Here is a 24,440-nt window from a genome sequence, read left to right on the forward strand (position 1 = left end):
AGGTGTTTTATATCCCCGTGCTCGCCTTTGGTAGCAACGGAGGGAGACTGGAACAGGTATGCTCCTCCCGTGACAGCACATTTAAGCTTAAACTTTTTTATAGCAAATGACTCGTTCGTTCTTCCGCCTTTCCTCCTCCCGGCGTGGTTTAAGGGGGTTGTACATGAATGGCCATTCTAGATTTCGGACGTATGTCTGGTTTTTATCAACCCGTCGGATGTGTAACTCTAGTCATGAAAACACTTCATAATGTCTTCTCGGGGAGAAAGACACTGACAATCTCTCATCGCGATCATTGTAAAAGCGAAAGTGATCGCGATGACGCACGCTAGGGATGCGCGCGCAGCAGCGGGGGGAGGGGTATGGTGCTGAAGGCTGGCGCAGGAAAGGCAGATGGCTGGGTGAGGTGGGAATGCGGGGAGCAGCTGTGCGCGTGCACGCCATCGTGCACTGTAGCTTGTCGCCAGCACAAAAATGTGGGTAGCACTTTCTAAACCCACCTACTACATTTTCTCGCCAGACCAGCGCATGCACTGGGTCAGGCGAGACCTAAAAAAGGAGCATGACAAACTATGACTAAGGATTTAAATTTTAGATTTATCATAAGAAATGTAGATGTGAATTCATAGGTATATAGACCTTCTCAACGAATGCTACTGTCCTGTAAAGTAAACTTTCTCTCCTTTTTCTTAACACATTTGAAGAGAATTGGAAAAAAATGCGCTCAAGTCCAAATGCTCTCAAATTTAAGTTTAATCATTTTCCTGCGAAAAAGTCATCAATTTCGAATTTTGGCTTAAAATGTATGGACTCAGTAGATTCTTTTGTAAAAACCAACTAGAATCAGAATCATTGGTCCAACTACATAGGTTTCAGAAAAATACCAATTCTGCTGCAGCTGATTTTAAGGGATCCTGATGTCTGACCCGTCTAAAGTGGTACTGGATGGATTAAATGCAAGCAAGTGACCCTTGGTTATAGCACTTGAAACTGTAGCTAGCCTCTTGTTAGCCGGGCAGGTGAATAAACTAAGGTCTAGGGTGAGAATCGTAGAATTTACTCTAACGGGTATCCTAGAATTAAGAATCCATGTCTCCTAGTTGCACACCTGGTGACTTAACCACTAGACAGCATCTTATGATGGGAGTTTCCCTTTCTGCAGCCAATTCATTTATATGTGTTGCTGATAAGTCCACCAATTTATTGTCTATTGTCAATATGTGGTATAAAGGAAGAAGAACATTTGCCTATCTCAGAATGCAAAACACTGTTGGGGAAAAAGGCCAAGACTGACTGAAGAAGTTGCTCATAACCTGGACAACTGGCTGCTATGCATCAACCCTCCTCGAGAGGAGCAACCTTTGTAGAAGAGAAGCAACCTTTATGTAACAGGTAAGTGCAACCTGGCCTCCCTTTAATGCCCATCCACCCTGTCTGTCCCTGAACCATACCACCAGTAAGGCAGCAACAAAAATGCAAATAGCCAATGAAGATAAAAAAAAATAGTAACAGCACAGCAACATGGCAAATGACGAAAAAAACCAATTAAAATACTTTAACAAAAATGCTCACAAGTTGATGTCAATTGTTAAGCGTTTTATTTTGTCAATGGAAAGCTATTCTCTGCTGCCTGAACTGGACTTAATGGTGAAAGAGTCTTTGATCTTGTTCCAACTAGAGATGGTGTAGATTTTGCTGCTAGTGCCTACTTTGCAGGCACCATAGTGCTGTAACTAAGCTCAGCTTCAGGTGCTTACCAGAGGGAATCATCAGGGAGAGGGCGGTGGCTGACGCAGATTTGATGACTTTGTTCATAGGTCTGGAGGTGCGCTTCTCGACAGAATCGCCGGAGAGCAGCCGGTGCCGGGCCCTGCGCACAGCCAAGTCACTGATGGCTTTCGGAGCAGTGAACTCGGACCCCTCGTAGCTGTTACTGCGGGTGCGTTGATCAGAAAAGCCTGGGCTGCTTCCAGCTGGAGGTCCAAACACAATACATTAGAACCCTTTGTTTTTCATGGAAGATGAGAGGATATGTGTTTATACAGTACCCTGTATTCAAATGTACCACAAGATTCACCAGCATTATATTTTCTTCTCCCTACCAGTTTATAAAAGTACACTTTTTTAAGAAATACTTTTGGACTGTCTCTTATCAAGGCACCAATACTCTTATAAGAAAATAGCTATTAGTGGCTCAACTCTTGTGAACAAAATAATACATTATTCGCATAACAAAGTTTCTGATGGATATTATACCATCTTCGCCGTATCGTCATATTTTGAAGTTTGCCTAAAGACCTCTTGGGGCCCAGTTTGTTGCCAAGGAGAACCAGAGATACCTAGAGGAAAAATTAATGACACCTTGCCCATTTGCCCTCATTTTCTCATTTCATCACCAGAGCTGCTTTTTTTTTTTACCTGCATGTCAATAATCGTTCATCTCGTCTCCTGTACCTGACTGTAAGCCTGGTTTAGATCTTGGCGGACTGGTTACTCTATCACAACTGTGCCAGATATCCCGTCTTCCGAAATATAAATCCCATAGGATATAATGGGATTTATATTCTGGTGGACGGGATGTAAATGTAAATGTCTAGTATTTGTAAAACGCGAACAATTACCCGAGGGTGTCAAGGAGCTGGGGGCCATCGGGAAGATTAAGCGAGCTACTGCCCAGAGTCACATGGTGCTGGGCTGATTTGCCACCGGCGCCGGGGATCGAACTGTGAGCCCCCGGGTTTTGGAGTCAGTTGCTCTGGCTGCTGCGCCACACCACCGTTGGACGGAATAATCTATCCGCCAAGATCTAAATCGGGCCCTGTATCTTACAGTGTCTAACTGTGCTCTTTATTCTTCCAGGTAAAGCAGAGACTATATCATTTCATTGTGAATATATATTTTACATCATTATAATGTTTTATTGTATTGTGCTGTACTGTGAAGGCCACCCGGCTCCCCTCCAGTAGAGCCATCACAGCTCTGCTCTTCAACCTCTTTGACCTCCCCTGCCACCCCCCTCTGCATTATGCTACCTATGCCGATTGCCTTTGTAGTATGCCTTTTACTTCACTCGTCACCTTCTACTTTGAGAAAGATCAAGAGACCGCAAATAAAAACGTTACTGATCAGTTTTAATTTGCATTGATTTGTAAAGAAAACACTTGCACTTGGCCTACCTACCAAAAGCTACTCAATATGAGGCACTTTAAGAAGCCATTGGTTTAATCAGGTGAGACTGATCTAAAGCAGATTATGCTGTAGGGTTTTTTCAAATGAGATGCACAATTCGGCCTGTCCCTGCACTCTTTAAATATGAGCAAAACCCACACTGACCATGACAATAAAAATCGTACACTGACCAGATGCTTCCTACCAGGCGAGGCAAGCGAGCATATGAAATTAAAAAGGGGAGACACATATGGGAGGTAGGCCAACTAATCTAGGCTAGCCCCGAAATACCTATTCAAGGATACATATCAGGAGGGAAACCCGTGAAGATTACAGAAAAGGGTGGTTGAGGAGAGAGATAGAGGGCAGAACGTGCAGACAAAACCTGATACATGTTCTTCACACAAAAAAAAAAAAACAGTATCGGTGCAGATACCAAAGAGAAGCGAAGGCATATGATGGAAGCACTTATCACTCAAATGAATATGCATTAAAAGCGCAGCTTTTTCAAAACAGGAGATAAAAAATAGTGATTAATTAAGGCGAATGAGAGGTACACAAGAAGCCAATTCATTTTTTTTCATTCATACAAAGGACTGTGAAACCAAGAAGCAGGTCCTGTTAAGTGAATTCAAAGGCAGTGACTAGTCTGAACAACCCTACCTATCCAGTTTGCAAACAATTTTACCATAAACTTAAGTGTAGCGGTACATTGTACTACACCTGTCAGAGTCGAGCTGCTGAGGTTACTAGCCCCTGATGATGGGGAAGTTGGCACCAAGTCTTCATCCAGCTTCAGTTGCCTCTCCAAGGGCTGTTCTGGGATGGACACAGGCACTCCTTCCCGTGAAGTCACAGTAGAGAGGAGTCCCCCCTCATGCGGCTGCAGAGGCTTCTTCAAGGGACTGCTCTCCTCATCAGCAGAAATAGCGAACCGAGGCATATCCACTAGTGCCGAGCAGCGTCGCCGGACAGTGAGTGGCGGGCTGGAGTCACTCTCGGTGTGCGATGACTCTGAGACAGACAGACGCTTGCGAAGGCTGGAACACAACAAGGGACCACGATCACACACAGCAATGCATTACACATTTCACACCACCCATGCTTCTCGCATGCACGTTAAGCACAATCAGTGAAAAATTACCCAAAAAACTGCCGCTAAGAAAAATAACTTCAGAACGTTTTAGCTTTAAAAATAGTAATAACTATACTGCAGCTTGGTGTTCCAATCAAACCCTTGAGTGGTTTTATTTCAGAGGAGTCCCAGGAGCATGGCACCTGTCACTGTTTAGTTCAAGAATTTACTTCATCAAATTTCCCTGATCCCACCTACAACGATGTGTACGACTCTCATATGCTACTGACACACTCCCTTCAGACTAACCATATACGCTACCAACTATTGATACATAGCTCTCCCACATACCAGCACTACAGCCTCAACCTATAATCCTGTACCACATTGATGTACATGTCTTGACATTGATGAGTTCTGTGAACTGTTTTTTCTTCTCCCCCCTTGTATTATTCTTTGTAAGAGTTTTCGTATTACTAAAAATGACAAATTATTTTGAACAAAAAAGAAAAACTTTTCCTGATCCCATTAATAACATTCATTATAAACAAGTGCTCCCTCCAGGAGTGGTGTTGAGACGCCCGGCTATGACAAGCTAGTTGGGCGAGGACTGAAGAAGCATGCCACACAGTTGTGTAGGTGAGAGTTCTTTTAAAAAACAGAAGCTTTTTCGCCAATGGTGATTGGGAATAGGACTAGGTGTGTTATTGATAACTGGTGGGTGCATTCCTCTCTAGATATTTAGCTTACTGTTAGGGGAAGATGGGATGCTGATCCAATATTCTTCCTCCCTCTCTCCATTGTATATATAGAGAATTTAATGTTGTCCACCATTGCAGGTCCCAGCAAGGTTAATGTTATGACGGCTTCTTGACAGCTCACAATGACAATTAGATACGAGATATTACTAAAGTCTATCCCAGCAGAACTCGCCACCATTTTTCCTTCCAACCTATTTCTGCTCACAACCATTAACTTTTCTTTAAAGATTAATTGTATTGGTGTTTGAGAAGACAATACAAAGATACAGGAATATTACCATGGAAAATCAATATTACATTGAAAAAACAAGAGAGAGAAAAAAAAAGGAGGGGGATGGAAAAGGAGACGCAAGATGTAAATAGGAAAGGGAAGAAGAAAAGGAAGAGGAGAGAAGACATCAGCGAGAAGGATCATGTCATCATAACATGAATACAACGAAGACCATGCAATTACACAACTTGTAGCGGCGATTAAGACGGTTTAACAAAGTGCACCATCCAACAATCAGCAGAACAGCCGCACTATAATGAGCCGTAGAGAGAGACATGCCATATACGGAAAAACAAAGATCATGTGATTAGGAGGCGCAGCAGCCTATCACAGAATTTAAGCTATCAGTTGCAAAGTGAGTCCGGTGTCTCAATAGAATAGTATGCTGATGGAGTGTGGTCCTGTGTATCCCTGGTGCGTAAATAACCAAGCGGGGTTGCCATGTGTCTTTGGCTCGTGACCGTGAAGGCATTAATTCCCAGTAATGGGAGAGCTGTTCTGAACAGTATGTTGCAGCCAGTAACCAGGCACCACCGTGGGCACCGGGCGTCTTCCCCAGTTCATGGCCACCCTGCGTTTAGCAAGTAGAAGAAGCATAGCTAGGAGTCTGCGTTTTGTGGCTGGAATATCTTTGACGTAACCCAGTAATCCGATCAAGGGGTTACAAGAAATGCGCTGCCCAATGATTGCATGGTTGGTCGCAAAGATTTCCTCTCAGTATTTCGGCACGTTAGGGCACAGTCATTACAAATGGAGGAAGGAGGCTTGTGTTGCAGCACATTAGTGGCCGTTAGAATCAGGGGTTAGACCCATTTTAAACAGTTGAGCTAGGGTTCTATATATACGATACAAAACATGTAAATGTATCAACCACAGTCTGTAATTAAGTGACAGAAGTCACAACTGCCCACAACAGAAGGACCACTGAGGGTCTCTGAGCGGTGCGTCGCAATCAATTTCCCACAATGTGCGGGCTTTTAAAAATTACAATCAGAGAAGTGTATTGCATAATATTGTACAGAGGGGTTATTAATTTGTGGGAGGAGGATGTGGTGAGAATGTGTTCAAGAGCCTGGAGTGTCGAAGAAGGGGTTGAAAAAGTGTTGTGAATGGTACGACAGGTAGCCTTGATTTGATAAAATAGAAGAAGCTCTAGTGAGGTGGGCATTGGAGAGTTATTAGTATTGAGGGACTGAAGAAAGAGGTCCTCTGGATAGAGATCAGAGAATATGAGAATATTAAGACGGCATGCTTGTAATATAGCACCTGGGTCCTGCAATGGCAGCATCAGAGGGTTGGACCTAAAAGAACGGAAGGCGAGTAGATACAGGGTAGATCAGCCCTTCTTCGACGGCCGTCCCAAGCCCAGCAAACACAAGCCACGTTGTCAACTTCTGCCCGTGATGCTCTGTAGGGAGAGTGTACTGCAGTGGACAGGGGCCATGAAGCAGCACGATTTGGGGCTGCTTGCCAGCCCAAACCAATGTGATGAAGTCCGATCGTAGGCAGCTTAATAAGTGAGCAGTGAGTGGAAGGGGGATATTAAGAAATAAATAGAGACATTTGGGTAGGACCACCATTTCAGCCATGGCTATCCGGCCAGCTAGCGACAAGAGGTAGTTTGGACGAGATGGGGATTCTGGCCTCCAGCCACGCAATTGCATGGCCATAGTTAGCTGTCCAAAGTTCTATCGTGTCGTGGCTAAGCCACATATCCAGATAACAAACTGGTTTGGTTGTCCACTGCAAAGGGCACTCTAAAGAAAAGGGTAATTATTGTCTGTGAGGGGAAAAAGTGCGGACTTAAGCCCAGTTTATTTGTATGCCAGAAAGGCCTCGAAAGCGAATTACTTCTCGTGTAATTGGTGCCAGGTTTTTGTGGGGGATAAAGATGTACAGTGTAATGTCATCAGCATACATTGGGACTATCAGACCCCTCGAGGTTAAGCCTATGCCCAGATTTGCATGATGTTGTCAGAGTCTGGTAGCCAGGGGCTCCACAGCCATTGCAAATAGCAATGGTGTGAGTGGGCAGCATTGCCACATGCCACAAACAATTGAAAACTGGTACGAAATCAGTCTGTCTAGACGGATACGTGCAGTGGGGAGCGTGTAAAGAAGTTGAATGTATCAGATAAAAGTGGGACTAATGCCCAAACGTTGGAGAAGTGGGAAAAGATAGGGTCATTCCAGTGAATCAAACGATTTAGTAGTGTGAAGCAATAGAGCAACTGCAGAAATCTGGCGGTTGAGATGGTGCATTACTGCAAAGACAGTACGAAGATTATGTGAAGTGGATCGGCCAGGGATAAATCCAGATTGGTCCGGCTGCAGTATATTGGTAGCAGAGGTACTAAGCGATTCACCAGTAGTTTAGGGCAAATTTTATAATCTACATTAATCATTGATAAGTCGCACTCAAGAGCTGGCTTGTCCGCTTTAAGGAGTGAGACTATAACGGCTTCTCTGAGTGTGGGGAGCAACTTGCTTTTCAGAGAGTAGTCATACATGGCTAAGCGATACGGGACTAACGGAGGTGTAAAAGGTGGTGGTGAGACTGTCTAACCCGGGTGCCTTGTGTCCTGGAAGCAAATTGTTTATCTGCACAATTTCTTCGACAGTGATGTGGGAGTCAAGGTATTCTCTGTGAGCACTGTCAAGCCAAATAAGTTGGATAGTATCTAAATATTATGTTAATGTTGCCTTTTTATGTGCAGAAGTAGCAGTGTATAACTGGGTGTAGAGCGTGGACATCGCTTTCAGGATGCCTAGGGGAGTGTGCTGGAGAGTAGAGTTTTTGTCTAACAGTTCTGTCACATATGTAGATGCATGGGGCTGGCAGAGTAAGCCAACCAGTGTTTTACCAGGGCAGTCTACTTCTCCATAGTGGCAAGCTTGGGCGTCTCGCCTCAGATGGTTAGTTTCCCAGACCGATTCATCAGAGTATTCAGTGATTTTCCCACATATGGCAGCCAAAGTGGCAGGGTCATTGTTTTGAAAATAGTCCGTTTACAGGCTATGTATATAATTTTCCAGTCTGGTCAATTGACTGTCTATAGCCCTTATGACCCCCGACTGTTTGGTGATACAGGCACCACGTATCACTGCCATGAATACCTCCAACAGGGGGAACCGAGATTCCACCGAGCCCTCATTATGTGCAAAATAAGCAATAATCTCTGTGCGTATCTCCTCCCACAATACCGCATCTCGTAGCGCCCCCAGGGGGGAGACGCTATCAGAAAGCGCGGGTTGTGTCCTGTGAAACTGTCAGTTCCAAAAGCACTGGGGCATGATCAGATAGGCTAGGCATATACGGGGAAAAGCTGTCGGGACGCAGGACAGCAGTGAGGACGTAACATGGTCCTATGAGTGACTACCTGTTCACTTCAAAACGGTTCGGAACGTTCAAGCTAGGATTAATGGTGATTGGATCTGTCACCACGTATATCATATTTTACATTTGAATCCTAAAGACATGTTCTCAATAAGGACAAATGTTCCACAGAAGATCGACTGATTATAGCAAAGAAATAATTATTAATTCTAAAAGCCTTGAGGAAACCCTTCCGGGCAAAACGCGTGTCGGCTGCTGTGTGAACTTGGAAAAAAGACTGACTATTGAAATCTCGACGTGGATTTGGATCACTTTGTGGAGCTTTTTGTGTCATTTAGCACACCTGTTGAATGGACATAACATTGAATATTTTTGCTTTGACAATGATTTTATTTTTCGAACAACTTCTACAGTGACTTTGCTCTGGTGTGCTACAGTGCTTATGGGGTGGATTTGGATTTGGGCTACTTCGTAGTTCCAGAAGTGTAATACTCTAGGTGGATGAGTATTTGGCACCGTATTAGCACCCAATATCAAATGGTTGGAGAGTGATATATTGCAATTTCCATGACATCTGTACATATGGTGATGTGTAGATCAACATAGCATATCCACCCATTCGCTTTATGTAAATGATCAGATAGTATGCAGGGTAGATACGTTTCTCTCAACCCCACATTTTTACACCCTTAGATATGAGCCAATAATAATTTCTCAACCAGGCACTGTGATGCGATGTGAAGCTTGTGCCCTCTCGCGTCTCAGAATGTGCCTGTCTCCAAACATCCAGCAAGTGACTGTCATGGATGAATGTGGTGTGTCAGTGCCGCGCCGGGTGTGGTCGCCAGGAGGCCCCAGAGCAGTCCAGCCCATCATCCAACGTCACAATAAAGTGTACCCCCACCCCCAAAGTACAGCAGCAGGGCCAAGTCCAACCACCAACCTGCAGACTTCAGTAAAAAAATCAGGGACATCTGTAATAGGGTTGTAGACCGCAACTAAAAGGACAGACTGTCGATGAAGAGTATCCGCTAATATAACATAGCGGCATTCCTTGTCTAGGATCATAAACTGTTAACAACATATCTCATGATGGACAACCCAGCGAATTGATTATAATTTCATAAAATACTATTAAATGACCTACAGAGCTGCTAAATGCTGCCAGCTTACTGAAAATCAAACTGTGCACCTCGCTCGTACACATCTTCAATCATCACACTGCTAAGCGCTGCATCCTATAATACAATAACCGCACCTTTATGGTCATCACACACGGCATGGGATGAAAACAAAGACAACGCCCTTCCAAGCACACAATCTACATGGTGTAGCGTGCTCCTCATGCAGGCAAGCGCTTCAGACCCCCACATAAGGGTAGTAAGCCCTGTATAAATGTTGCAATACAAGGCAATAGAATACATAGCATTAATTTCAAGGGTGTTCAATCAAGAGTCTACCTTTTAGACAATGAAGGCTACAACCACACAAGGGGAAGAAGATTTCTTCAAGCGCCTCAACGTAATCAACACTTCTCTGTCTGGAAATAAAACTGCTGAATGAGGTCAACAGTTCTCTTTGAGCGAAGCCTTTACATGAGCTTCTTTGTTAATTTTGTTTTTTTGCTGTCGCGCCCTGCCCTCTTTGGTCAACTTCCGCAATGCTCCATGGACTTGGCAAGGGAAGGCCAAAATGCCCAATGCAAGGACCCATGCTCTTACAACCAGGCGTATCTTTAAAATGGACAACTCAGTACATGCTCGAAAGGCTTGGGCTCAACTTTTCTAAATACTGGAGTTCCAGCTTACACAGCACTAGAACAACAGTTCATTTTTTTAGCTCTGTGTCAATGAGGCCTTAAAGTCCTGGTCGTGCACGGGATAAAAAGCAACACAACACGCTTCTGCTATATAGGCTGATAAGTAAAAAGCAGATTGAAACTCCAGGGAGAGCAAGCAAGTTTTAAGGACTAGACAAACCAGGACCACTTCCTAGGAATGCTGCTCTGATAGCACATAAAGAACCAATGGCTAAGGAACATTTGCTCCAACCTTTCCATCACATTTCAGTAATATAAATGCAAATAGATCATAAACTTTGGTGGAATCTAATTAAGTCCAGCGCAAAAAATTCATTGGGCAAAACATTTTGACGAGAAAAAGGAGGTTAGGCTAGTCCTCCTGAGCTCCAAAGACTTTCTCCCTTATTTGAGACATTGCCTCTGATCATGTTGCTCTCAGAAAAAAAACCTGACCGTAACCCTAATCAAGAGGGACCAAGCACAAAAGTATCCGCCACCCACAAGTTTTATTCCTGAACCAAGAGGAAAACTATAACCTGCCCTCTAGAGGACCTCATTAATGACTGCACCTCCTTTTGTAATATTTTCGTGATCTGTGCACGTTCTCTACACGTTCAATATATAATAATCAGTAATAACTTGTGTTCTAAACAGTGCTTCGTACTGTAGTTAACAGTTCAAAGCACTTTAGGTAAAAGGTATTAGTATTCTCCAGCTTCATGGTATCCAATTTATTGTCCTCGAAAGTCTACCAGGATTCAAACGCGTTATCTGTAGTCACAACAGATGACATCAACAGGCGCTTGATTCGCTAAGCCATCTTGCCAGCATCATTTGCTACATTTGAACTTTTATGTTTGCACATGAAACCCTAGATATGCAATGTCATTTCTTGTCTTCCATGAAGCACTATAACACACATTTTCAAAATTAACCTGTCATTGCCTGCTCTCATCTTCCTCCTAATGTCTAATGTCTAAAAAGCATGCACAAATAGGTCCTCACAATTATAAATACCTGTATAGGTACAATTAATTAATACAGAGGCTCGAACGCTTCTTCTGCATTCAATAAAACTGTAAATTAAGAAAAATGTCAATCAAAAGTTGGGGCTTGGAGATAATAGGCCTGTAAAATGTTCTGTGTATTTTGGGGGGATTGTCCAAACAATCCCCTCAAAGTACAGCAATGACATTTTAAACTTTACACAGCTGAAGAACACAAGGCAAACATTGCATTACAACTGAACTTCCTCAAGTCGCAAAATAATGACAACCACAGTCAAGAGAGTATAGGCCCAGTCAAAGCTATCAGGATGAATTTGCAAGAACGGAGGCTCACATTTCAGGAGAGCCGATTATCCAGCCGCGGTCGCGGTTCTTCAGTCCTCCAAGGCTGTCCAGTTTGTCCTCTTTCTCCTCACTCAGGCTGCGCTTGGTAGGTGGAGGGGTCTTCTTCTCTTCGTGGACAGACAAGCGCTCCATACTGCTGTACACCTGTAGAGCAGAAGCACAAGGTGATGGCCTACGGCACAGGGAAGACATAGAAAAGCTTTCATAGAATGACGCATTCAGCACCCATGGAACTTAATGAAACCATGAGCAAAGCGCAAAATGACTACAGAAATGTATTAATTGAAACAAAATGTATGGATACAAGAAAATGCTCTACAAGGTGTCTCAAATACAAGTAACCATAGTACTAGAGGTTTGGGAAAGCATCAGAGAAAGGTGTGAGTACCCGTATAGGCTAAGTATATAGCGGTTGTAAGATATTGGTGATGAAATCCAAAATGGATACTCACTGGGCACTTCTAGAGGTACCTCGATTTTTAGGTCTCGCCTTGCTATCGCGTAAGCGATCGCAAGGCGAGACTATTGTGAGGGGGTTTTAAAAGTGCTCCCAAAAGCGGATTGCATGGCTAGCACGCGCACAATCACGCGCATCGTGCCGCCATGCAATCCGCTTTTTGGGAGCACTTCAAAGGGTCCGCTCCCCCGCCTGGAATGCGCTCCCCCGCCCCCAAGCGCGCGCGCCATGCTCCGCCGGGCTTGTCTTTTTTTTCCTTTTTTTTTTAAACTTTAAGCGCGAGGCGCGCCTGCGGCCAATGCTTGTTAAACAACCCGAGGATCAGGCGGGCTTCCATTCTGCGCTGTGAGGCAACAGCTAAGATGGCATTGATTTCAAACACAGGCAAATACTTGCAGTATGTTACAGTTTTTACATGTACCTGTAGTTCTAAACCGTGGGTAAATATCAGTCAGGCAGAGGGTATTTGGATTCGGATTAACTTCTTTTCTTGGTTTTGTGTCGGGGTTCGGTTTGTATGTGGTTTGGGGCTTCCATTATCTCCAACCTGTCAAAGGGTGTTCATGTTTGCGACTGTGCGTGAGAGTGGATCGTCCTCTGAAACAGACTCGATCATCACGGCCGCATATCTCTCCACACCCACACTGAGCACGAATGCTCATCATGGTTGGGAATCTGAATGCCATGGCCCATGTGTGTATACGGTCAATAGACATGTTTTGAACTTGGCAGACATACATATCACCCACACACAGTAGTAGTAGGCTTGCAGGTATGGCTTTTGCTGTGGGCACCCGTTTCGTTGCTTCATCACCCACACCACGCGTCCGATCAGCTTAATATTTTTTGCGTTTCCGTTCACATCCCCACGCAGCTATATTAAAACCTGCACCGCGCCCGCTTCACAGACGCCACTCATCTGGTTTAATTGTTAGTTTTTATTTCCACTATGAAGCTGCACGTTTGTGAAGCCCACACGGCTTTCTTTACAACAACCGCACTACGCCCGCTTCACAGATGCCACATGTCTTGTTTAATATCCATGTTATTTTGCTCATACCATGAAGCTGCAGGTTTCTGGAGCCCACACAGCTTTTTATAAAGTAGCACAGCGCCCGCTTCATAAACACCACCCAACTGGTTTCCAAAACCTTTTTCTGGGTCCCGCCATGCAGCTGCAGAATCATTTTCTCTGTTCTTCGCTAAACTTAAAAGTCTGTCGTTCCTTTCTCAGAGCACATTCCGGCAGGGCATCAGTGTCACTTCCCATCCTCTAAATATTTACAAGTTCCGCTCATAGGGTGAAATACACAAAAGGGTGCAGTACCACAAGCTGTTACTAGGTGTCACTGTGGAGTCGTAAAGGGATCTCTATTAGCCACATAAGGTACTGCAGCCTTAATGCAATCTTTCTCTTTATAATTGCATTAAGGGCGCAGTACCTTATAAGGCTAATAGAGGTGCCATTACAACTCCACAAAGACACGTAGTAACAGCCTATAGTCCTACACCCTTTCGTTGCTTCATGCCTTTTCATTTATTACTTATACTACTGTTAGTATATTTTTTAGACAAAAATTAAAAAATAACAAATGTTAACATTTGCAACGCCAATAGCTCAAACATTCATTAATGCGAGACCTATTGCATTGCAAATGCTTGTTTTCCTTGGGGACTTACTCCTACTAATTAAAATAAGTCACGCAGAAGTAACGTTAAGAAGCAGCTCATCTGTGTGGAGGTCTACATACAACAGTTATGTGAAATAGTCGCAATGAATGTGGGTAACAAGATTAACCACTGGCTCCTAATTAAAAGACAGTGTGTTTCTATTAACATAATTTTATAGGAAGGTTTGAAAGTCAATATAGGTCTACAGTACACTATGGCTTATCCATGTTTCATAAACCATTTCAGACAATCTATAATGATTGCATTTTTGAAAATCCTTGCTTCTCGCGGTGTCAGGTCTTGACCTGTGTTTTTCAAGTGCAGTTTGGAAATGGGAACCAAACATGCATATGTACTCCTACTAACGCTCATTCTCTATGAATGTCAGCTGCATAAGAAAGCGAAAAGCTGCCTGATGTGCCTTGTCCTAAAGTCCATTACGATATTAAGTAACAACACATGGACAGACCCTGTGGTTAATTTGTAAAAACAATAAGTGCTGGGGCACTCGTCAGGAGGCAGCTTGCAGCAGCCCATTCTCATGTTAGCGCTGCCTCGAACAGAACCAACTACTAACCATGAAAGTGAGGAGAGGATGTGGCATAATGGCCAGAGATGCAGACTTTGTTGTTGGGGAGCCAGGTTCGAGTCTCAGCATTGGCTCAACATCCTGCGATTCTGGGCAAATCACTTAATTTCCCTGTAAATGAATATGTCCTTAACTGGTGCTCATGGAAAGCGCTGGTGTTGATGATTAAATGATGATTAAATGCCGGTGCTGAGCACCGGAACCCACCAGCTTAAATTAAGCATAGACAGCCCTCCACTCCGTGCCAACTATTCCTTAATGAGGAAGGGATTTTTCCTCAATTCTTTCCTACCTCACGTTTTCCATTGTTCGTTATTATGCGTTGAAGTTTAGAATATTTTGATTTGTTTTTTTTTTAGAATTTAAATATTACAATACATTGGCAAATACAAAATTAAGAGGGCTGATGTAACACCCCCTGTGCTACACCCAATAGAGTTAGATTACCCTTTTTTAACCTTTTTCCTAATATGCTGCACACACGAGGCAAAACACAGTGGATCCCATTAGTGTGTTGCTTATGGTGACATTGTACTGCGCATACAGAATAGGCATGGCTTGAAATACAAAATCAGATGCCTCAAACATATTATGTAAATGTTGTAGACTTGTAAAGCGCACAGCTACCCAACACCGGGGCGTCCCGGCGCTGTAGACCGCTGGGGAACCCGTCCTGGTTATCCCTGTGAGATTGTCCCTTTCTGGGTATCTCCAAGGTGAAACCAGGCATCCCCGGCGTCTGTGGGGGGCCGTTGTAGAGATGAGGCAAGCTTAATGCCCAGAGTTGCCGAGTGTGTTCCTGGTTAGAGTAGGTACCGAGGCGAGAATTATCGAGTCCGTTTTGACCCTGGTCCACAACCCTGCCGCGTCGGGGATTGAACCCTGGTCCCTGGCCGATTCTCTGCTTACGGGTCTGCCGCCTCTAACTAGTGAGCCACACCTCTCCACGATTATTTGGGACTAAGTGAGGATTCAAGTCACCTATCTACAGACCCTCCTCAACATTTCTACCAGCACCTCACTGGAGCTCTAGCAGGTATATTACCCCCGTAGAGGACAGTCACATGAGTCCACACCACGAATAATTCCTATCTTTCTTGAATTGCTGAAAAACTAGAAAGCTACACGAAAATGCCTGATCTCCCTTCTGTAAAAGACAGGAACTACTGCTGAGAGGTAGGCTACCTCAATTTCAAAATTTTCTTTGGCTCAAACTAAGCAGTAGATCTACCTCAGGTGAATGACTTTTGATATGGAAAGGTCTATTTGTGTAGCTATTTGGCAAGTGATCTATGCAGTTAACATTGCCTATTCCCTACTTTAAAATGATTCTCCCATATAGCTTGCTAGAGAGGATACCAAAAGGAGAAGCAAAGCCTTCAGAAGAGAAAGCCATCTTGGAATCCAGGATAAAGAAATGTGTACAAAAGGGCTTTCTGTGTTTAGAGACCAGCAAATCCATCCCATTAGAACACACTTGCTCTTACACCGATACATAATTTCTCAAGTCCCATGAATTCATGAAAGAATTTCAAGGCCCATGGACTGGACAAAAAAACCACAATAGTATGACTTGATGCCTACATCAGAAGCTTGCCAAGCACTGTAATGTTCTGCCGTAAAAGGCACACAAGATTATAGACAATAGTGGAGCTGTGACTGCATGGGTTAACCAAACCTGAACTACTAAAAAAAATGCATGGCTATGAAACTGGACATAGTAGTAGTAACAAAGTACACAACTTTGAAAAGTGTTGACTGAGGAGAAAAGATTATGAATCTAAAGATATCAATCCAAGCCTTTCAAGAATGAGAGCAAAGAATGGAGCTAGCCTTAAGGCACAACCGTGGTAATGAAGAACCTCGAAATATAGGTTAACCATTGTGCAGACAGGGTACTAACAGCACACGCACTTAGACTATCAGTAAGAAGGACATTTCTTCCAAACAATTCAGACACTGGTATGAGATTATTACCAGAAATGGGATGGGATGTAGGTATGAAAAAAAGCAAACCCACAATGGAGGCACTAACCTTGAAACAAAACGAGATCTGAACAGCACTGCACAAAGTTTTAATGATAGTATCTGTGAATAAGAATAGTCGCCGGGGCACACTGCCAAAGCATCAGTACCTTACTGAATCGGGGCGAGCAAGAAGAGAACTGTCTTATCTCCACGCGATCCTCATCATTTGTATCATCCTCCTCTTCTGAATCCATGTGCTGGTACTTCTCTGAACGAGCTGCAGAGGAAAGAAAAGGCATCTCAAATAAGGAACACTTATAGATCCACTGATGTTTGTTTGTTTACCGGCAACAAAAAGCGTGGCATCAAGGATAAAAGAATACAAATTTAAATAATTAAAGTGAATAATTTAACTTCAGTAATGAGAATAGAAAAGGGCCAAGAAATAAAGCATAATGTCCAAAGTCAAACACTTTCATGTCAAGTGTCCCAAAATAGTACTTATGGAAAGATTTCGGAGTGGAATGAGAAATTATGAGCTCTAACATAGTACTTTGCACCGGGCTACTGCAACATTTTCACTAATTCTATTGAGCTAACCTACTAAAGTTAAGTGCTCAGTGAATATCTGTTTGCTAGCCTTAGGCTACTGGGTAAATTGTTGTTTCCTAAATTGTGACATTGTTACAGAAAGTATACTTCTATCGCTATGGACTTGGGACATTCCATATCCTTCCTCTCTTACCATGGCTGAGACAGCTAATTGAGAAATAAATCCAGTCATCTAAATCACATCAGCCAAGGGTTTCACTCGTTGCTCTTGTGCCGCACCATGCAGCATCCTGGTTCAGTCACAACAATTTTAAATGCTGAGTCAGAATTAAATGCATTCCCAATAAATGTGGGGTACAATAAAAGTTGCAGTAAGTTGATATTTCTCACTGTCTTGCCAAGATATCACAGCGCTGCTGTGGAAGGCCAAAAAAGATAATTTTCGATGTCATTCAGTTGGTGGTCTCAGAAAATTACCAGAAATTATTTTAATACACAGATTATTTTAATCTACTGGACATTTGCTCACACCCCTCACTAGTCTATGTGGGCCATTCAAGAAGCATGAAGCAAGGAAGCTCTTACATTCACGGTCAACATGGTTCAGATCTGAAATAAGGATGCAGTGTGAAGGTATCTATGACCCTATGTCAACCCAGTTTCCTACATTTTTGTCCATTTTCTTTACAACAAAAAAAGGTGCTAACTTGGCTGTCAAGTGTGGGATGCACCCATTTTACAGTTTGAGTAAGTTTTAGACATAGGGATGCAGGACATCTTAAACATTCAAGGTGAGATATCAGATTGAGGTCACTTTTCAACTTGTTTTGCCATTTGGCCAAGTTGTGGCCTTTTTGCACAAATATAGAAATAAAAGGATGTACAATTATTAATAAGTCTGGGGTAGACCAAGTAACAGAATTTATAAGCACATTCAGCCATAATTCATCTTTTGATTGGAAGTCCAGTGTCCGCTGGGCAGAGGAGACTTATTGTTGGTCTCTGTCCTAAAGTAAGGTCCTTAAGAAAATTGTTCTAATGGGGTAGTTAGTTCAGGTTTGAATGTTTAAATCACTGTCCTTGATGGATTAATCAGACCCCTGGATTGTGTAACCCTTTCATGGCTGCAGCCCTGCATACTTGAAGTAAATGGAATGCTACTTGCGCTGGTACTTCTGCATCTTGAACTGACGACTCGCACAGCAATTTTCAAACTCGCAAAAAAATTACAGTCACCTCTATAGTTAACAGTGGCAGAGGTCTGACAAGCTTTTATTCAAACATTTATGGGACAATGGATTTAGATGTGTACTGAGGTGAATGGTTGAAATTGTTCAACTTTCTGTCCATCAATTGTGTTTTTTGCATTTGCCACCCCGAGTGGAACGGTATGCCCAGGCGTGGGTCCCATGCACTCCATGCCACTGGATTCAAGCTAGCCTGGCTAATGAAGGGTGATGCTCTGAAACCGGTCCCAGGATGCTTGTTTCCGGGCCAGGTAGGACATGGCCTGGCAGTTCAGGCTGGACTGTTCCCATGGGGAGCAGGGTCAAGACTGCATATGGCTGGCTTTAAAATGGAATGGAATGGCATGGGGAGGAAAAAACGATGGATTCAGGCCCAGATCTCTTTACTGGGGTGAATGTTTGACATTGTTCAACATTCTGTCCATCAATTGTTCTTTTTACAACAGTAAAGATAAAGGACATGCTTCGCAGGATGTACCTATTTTCCCAAGACTGTAAAATCAATACAAATATGCACATAACATCCGCAGCATGCAATATTTAAAAGTTATAATAACTCACTTCCGTTTTGTGTATCATTGGGAATGTTTTACAAAGCAACAGGCCAGTTGTTATAAACCCAGAAATATATTTTTCTATTGATTACCATAGTGGCACTCAGTGAGAGCAATAGATAGTAACTATATTTAAACATATGATTATTGATACTTGGACATCATTTTAGAGAATGCTTGTTAAAAAGCTGCCCCTAGGGAAAATCATAAATGTATTAAGTATGATTGAATGAGCTGGTTAGACATTGATAATGTTGAGTACTAAAATCACAACTGCGACTGACTAGTTAACATTTAGAAAGGACTTTCTGGAAATAAAAAGCATGCACAGAAGGTAATGGTTGACCCAACCCATAATTATATTTTGAAGTAAGAGTATCGTACCGTAGCACAGAGTAGTTTAATTTAATATCTGAATCAGACTCTTTAAGCCTTTAAATATGAAGAAATTGAACTTTCCTTGAATAAATTAACAACATTTTTGGATGTGTTTTGCTACTAAATAAAACCCTTTATTAGGCTGGCACGACTTCATATCTCATCCCTCCTGGAAAAGTAATCATTGCTCTACATGAAGGAGTTGTATGCTATCTGGGTAAGTTCCCAAAAAATATATTGTTCAGCATTATTACGCCCATTAAAGACTGGCTCTGCAATAACTGCAATGAAAGGTGGGTTCTTTGAGATTCTGACCTGCAAAAGGAGAGTAACTCTTTTTTGAGTTTCTCAATCACAGTTCTCTCAAGCACAAAGGGCGCGCCCAACCCTGGGGTACAATGGTATTACAGAAGGGGCCGCGGACGCTCGTGTGTCCCATTCTGTAATACTGTAATATTGATAGCACTGGCTCCGTGTACTGGCAGCGCTATCATGAGAGGGCATTCACTCATTTGCATGGGGGCATGCCCCATGCAAATGAGGGAATCTTTTTACCTCGGCGTCCGCGACGTATTATAGATGTGGGTGCAGACACAAACAGGACCCTAGGAGGTGCAGTCATAGTGCACCTATGTGTGCCTCCTAGATGCAGCCCGCTGGTGGGGGAAGCGGGGTCCCATGGACCAGTCAGACATCACCCTGCCAGCGAGGCAGTCCAAAATTACAACCGGCTGCAGGGGCATCTCTCTCCCTTCATCATGCCACCAGCACTGTGAAACATGGAGTGGCTTTGAAGACGCTGCATTGTATTTTGCTGAATACGCTGCCCCCAGGGCTGCACAAGTTTGGGGCTGATCTAGGGGTAACGCATTCATTGTAATAGAGTCACTGTCCTTGTTTGCGCCTGGCGCACCTGTTTAAAGGTGCGCTGTGGCGCAAGCAGTGATTGTCCGCCTTTTCTAGATTACTGCCCCTGGAGGGAATACGCTTTTTCTCCATTATTTATCAATTCCAGCTGAAGCTAGGTGGCCTGTTAAGTAGTTTCTCTGAACTGCAATCAAGATGAGCCATAAATATGGAACACAACGTCCGAAGTCTCGTTCATTGACCCAAATGGTCATTAGAACCGTGCTGTCTTACTGTCAAAGTAGCTGGTGTCATCCTCGGACTCCAGCTGCGGGATGAACTCTGCCTTCTGACGCAGTAATCCGTTCCAGTCCAAGTCCTTGAAGAACCGATGCTGCTTCACCTCAAATGCACTGCCTGTAATGATAGAAGAGAGAGAGAGAGAGGCCACTTAAATATCACTTCCAATAAGTTTTGAGCAGTTACAGAACTTCCATCTGAGGCAGGGGGCAAAACTTCAACGGGAACAGTGCCTAGGGAAAAGCTCAATTGTCGTAATATTAGCAAGGAGCAAGTGAAAACATGAATGTGTCCCGATTGTGACGCTTTAATACCATAACTGGGTGCTAGATCAGCACTAAAAGGTAATGGGCGCTAGCCATACACTGCGTTGTTGTCAATCTTTTCCACATTCAGGTACTTTTGCATACCTGCTATTGATTATACCTTAAACCGCTTAGAGGCAATTTTTAGTGAGCTGCTGCCTTTAGCATTGAAACCAAACTACGGGCTTTGTTTTAGCATCAAATTCTGGTACCAGATGGCCACAGATTTGGCAAAAGGTGAGGAAACATCGTATGAGAATAAAGTGCATAAGAAGAATGTGAATAATCTATAAAGCCTGCAGTTAGATAGTACCAGGATATGTTTAGTAGCACTGAAAAGCACCCTGAAGCGGCTAATGGAGCTCCCTCTGGGCCTATGAAACTTCTCTCCATGAAACAATATGCAAAAATATTTCCCAGCAATAAAATAAAAAGACAGAGGTGCCTGGTTTTAGCCAGTTCAAGAATTTATGAGGTAGCCTACAAATTAATCATGACATTCACACACACAACTTATCTATATACACAAAACCATACTTTTATGCAATTAAACATAGCATTTACGTACTCACAGCTTTGCAAGTGGCACACAGGGAGCACATTACATTTCTTAAAGGACAGTGATTTATCTCCCCCAAAACGTTTAAAAATTGGTGGAAATTCTGCAAAAAATATTTGTGTGAGAAGTTCCACCTACTGCTGAAATTTTGCAAAGGTGGCAACCTTCCAACTTCATGAACCTGGTTGTCAGAATTTGTATTTGGTACACTGCTAATGAAGATTATTTTCTTAGTCTCTTCTGAGAACCCAGTTACCTGGGCCATACTGTGCTGAGTCCCGGACCTGGGCTAAGCATCATACAAATGGGACACCTCGCTCTGTGGGGAGCCAAGGCAAGCCAGGAAGAACTGCAGCTATATACACAGGCTGTGTAAGTCCAGGGATGATTCTTCCTTCAATGTTCCAAATGACATTACATTTGTCATGCCATTCTGTTTGATGCCTATGTGGACTGTGTTGCAGTAGGCAATTCTCGAAGGGATGACTGAGCGAACTGCACTTGCTTCAAGTTGAAAAGGAGAGAAAGACCGCTTCAGAAACAGCTGTTTTGGTTGGCGACACAACATGCATCATTAAAATCAGCCTCTATGAAACCAGCATCCTCTCTAAAGCAAGAACAGCAATGACAACAATCCACTGCTGGAATCATTGAAAAGACTGCCTCTGGAAGTGCTAAGTACGTAGAAGACCATCTGTACCACATACAAGGTGTTACAACTGGATACACCATCAGGCCAAAGAGGGAAGGTCTCCCTACACCTCTATCGTCCAAAGTATAAGAAAAACCCAAGCCTGAAGTGCATATTTTCAGGCATACCTCCCAGAATTTGGAATTCCCTGCCAACTAAAATAAGCATGGCCACTTCTTCTAGATCAACCTAAAGATTCAGAACTATGTCCTGCAGATTTCACACCACCTGAGCTTTGTTACTAGCATCGGAAGCTAGGACCTGCTAAATACACAAACATCACTACAGTGGAGCACTTCTGCTCACAAAGATCGTCCCAGTTGAAAGGGGTTTTACTTTTCATAGTGACAGCTCTAAAATGTCATGGATTTCGAGTTGAAGCTACCAACAGCTTCTACCAAGCTTCCAGCTTGCCACCTCTTCCTGAGCTTAACCCTTTGGAAGGAATGGGGTGGTAGGTGAGGTTGCCACATTGTGGGAGGAGTGGAAGCGGGGATCCTAGTTTACCTAATGAATTGGTCACACTTAATCCTCCACATGAATGCTGTTTTTAACTATTTGGTGACAGAGAGAAGTTGAGCTGTGGCAGATCGGAGTTAAAAGGCAGAAGAGGCCCCTCCCTCTTTTTTTCCCTCTTAATAATAAATGCTTATAGGAAAGTGCCCCTTTTTGCATGGTTAACCCCTAACTTTTTGCCAGATAGTTGATGCCAGCTTGCCTGCGTGTGCCCTGTGTCCCTGCCAATCAGATTCCCATGGGCTGTGTTCTTTCCCAAAACTGTACCTTTGTTTCCACAATTGGCACACCTCTGGGCCACATGTAAGTCCCTTGTAAAAGGTACCCCTGGCACCAAGGGCCTTGAGACTAAAGAGGGACTCTGAGGGCTGCAGCGTATATTATGCCATCCTCAGAGATTCCTCACCTTAACACCCACACACTGCCATTGAAGGCAGCATGTTTTTGTGCAGACCAAACTGAAGAGACAACATGGCATACATCCCTGTGTGCCGTGCCCACCCACACTGCCTGTGGCATGGGTAAATCACAGTTACAGCCCTAAAGGCAGGGTGCACCATACCAAAGGTGAGGGCATAGCTGCATGAGCAATATGCCCCTACAGTGTCTGTACCATTCACAGACATTGTAAGTGCAGTAAAGCCATTCTGAGTACATGAGCTGGGAGTTTGTCTGCATGAATTCCACAGCTCCATAATGGCTTTACTGAAGACTGAGAAGTTTGGTACTAAAATTCTCAGCAGATTAAACCCACACTGATGCCAGTGTTGGATTTAATATAAAATGCACTCAGGGGATATCTCAGAGTTGTCCCCAAGAAAACAACCAGCCGTGGTGTGGTTCCTGTTCCTGGGTAGCTACCCACCATCTGTCACCACCAGGCAGGTTTCTGGACCCAGGGTAGAGAGCCATCCGCTCTCTGGGTCCTGAAACAAAGCACATCCTGGGCAGAGGTGTCATGCCTCCTACCCCAGGATGGGCAAGGTTTGCCGCCTTTGTTAGCTACCCCCAGCCTCAGCTGCTCTCAGCAGCTGTCTCCCACCGGTTCTGACCCCCACTTTGGGCTGGAGAAAGGGTGGGAACACCTAGAAAGGACAGGAGGTGTGCCAACCTTTGTCAAACCCCACCCCTCAGGTGGGGAGGCCAAGTGAAGCACGCATCTCAGTCTCCTCCATCTTGAAGATGAGGGGACTCCCTCAATCAGGATAAAGCATATGTCCCCCCTACGCCCCCCGGAGGGTGGCATAAGAGGGCGGTAGACACTCCAAGGAAGGGACTCATTGGTCCCAACCTGCACATCCCTAAATCTAGTATTTAGGGGCACCTCTGAACCTTGCTCCTGAGATACGACAACCTAAGAAGGAAGACTAAAGAGCCTTACAGCAGTAGAGAAGAAGAAGACAACTGACTTGGCCTCAGCCCTACTGGCCTGTCTCTTCATACAGTGACCCTGCTTCCAGAAACCGGCGTGGCCCACAGCCAGCAATCTTAAGAACCCCAGCAGACCTGTGCTGCCTTTGACAAAGACTCCTGCCTCCTGTGGACACCAAATTTGTCCAGCAAAGAACCCAACACCATTCTCTGGATACCGGCGGATCCGCCACTCTGCACCCGACGCCCAAGTCTGAGAGACCCACCTATCCTGTGAAGTCTCCTCGGCGATCCTGACCTTGTCTGCATTGGGGACTAACCTCTCCAGGACCACCACCTTGATGCCTGCAGCCTCTGTTCGACTGGATCCAGCTAAGGAAACCAGACACCAAAAGGCACCCCTGCATCCTCCGCCCCAAACTGTGGGGAACCCAGACGAAGGTGACCAGTTGTCCCCCCCAGCTATCCAACTTACCTTCCCAGCTGTTGGTCGCCTTCACCCAGTTTCCTGGTCCAAGCCTGCAGCCTCTGTCCAAAACAGACGACCTCCATTGAAAGCATTGGGCGCTCAATGCTGATTTGCACCCGGCTGCCTCTGTGCCGCTGTTGGTGTAGCTTAGGTGCTGCCTTGTGGCCTGCTCTGTGCTCACCAACCGCAGGTACCTACCTGC

At 44.1% G+C, this 24,440-nt stretch overlaps 1 protein-coding gene across 6 annotated transcripts in view; it reads right to left on the reverse strand.

The window, feature by feature from the left end:
* Positions 1 to 24,440, reverse strand: part of MAST2 (microtubule associated serine/threonine kinase 2) — a 1,353,759-nt gene that overhangs the window by 33,249 nt on the left and 1,296,070 nt on the right. For all 6 annotated transcript variants that reach the window (XM_085602761.1, XM_085602760.1, XM_085602765.1 and 3 more), the window contains 5 exons: positions 20,322 to 20,444; positions 16,618 to 16,727; positions 11,755 to 11,909; positions 3,892 to 4,208; positions 1,758 to 1,973 (listed from right to left, as the gene is read on the reverse strand). In XM_085602761.1, coding sequence (XP_085458887.1) covers positions 1,758 to 1,973; positions 3,892 to 4,208; positions 11,755 to 11,909; positions 16,618 to 16,727; positions 20,322 to 20,444 — 921 coding nt within the window. The remainder of the gene's footprint in view (positions 1 to 1,757; positions 1,974 to 3,891; positions 4,209 to 11,754; positions 11,910 to 16,617; positions 16,728 to 20,321; positions 20,445 to 24,440) is intronic.

The sequence above is a fragment of the Triturus cristatus genome, chromosome 4_2 (genome assembly GCF_964204655.1).
Source record: "Triturus cristatus chromosome 4_2, aTriCri1.1, whole genome shotgun sequence".
Taxonomy (NCBI): Eukaryota; Metazoa; Chordata; class Amphibia; order Caudata; family Salamandridae; genus Triturus; species Triturus cristatus.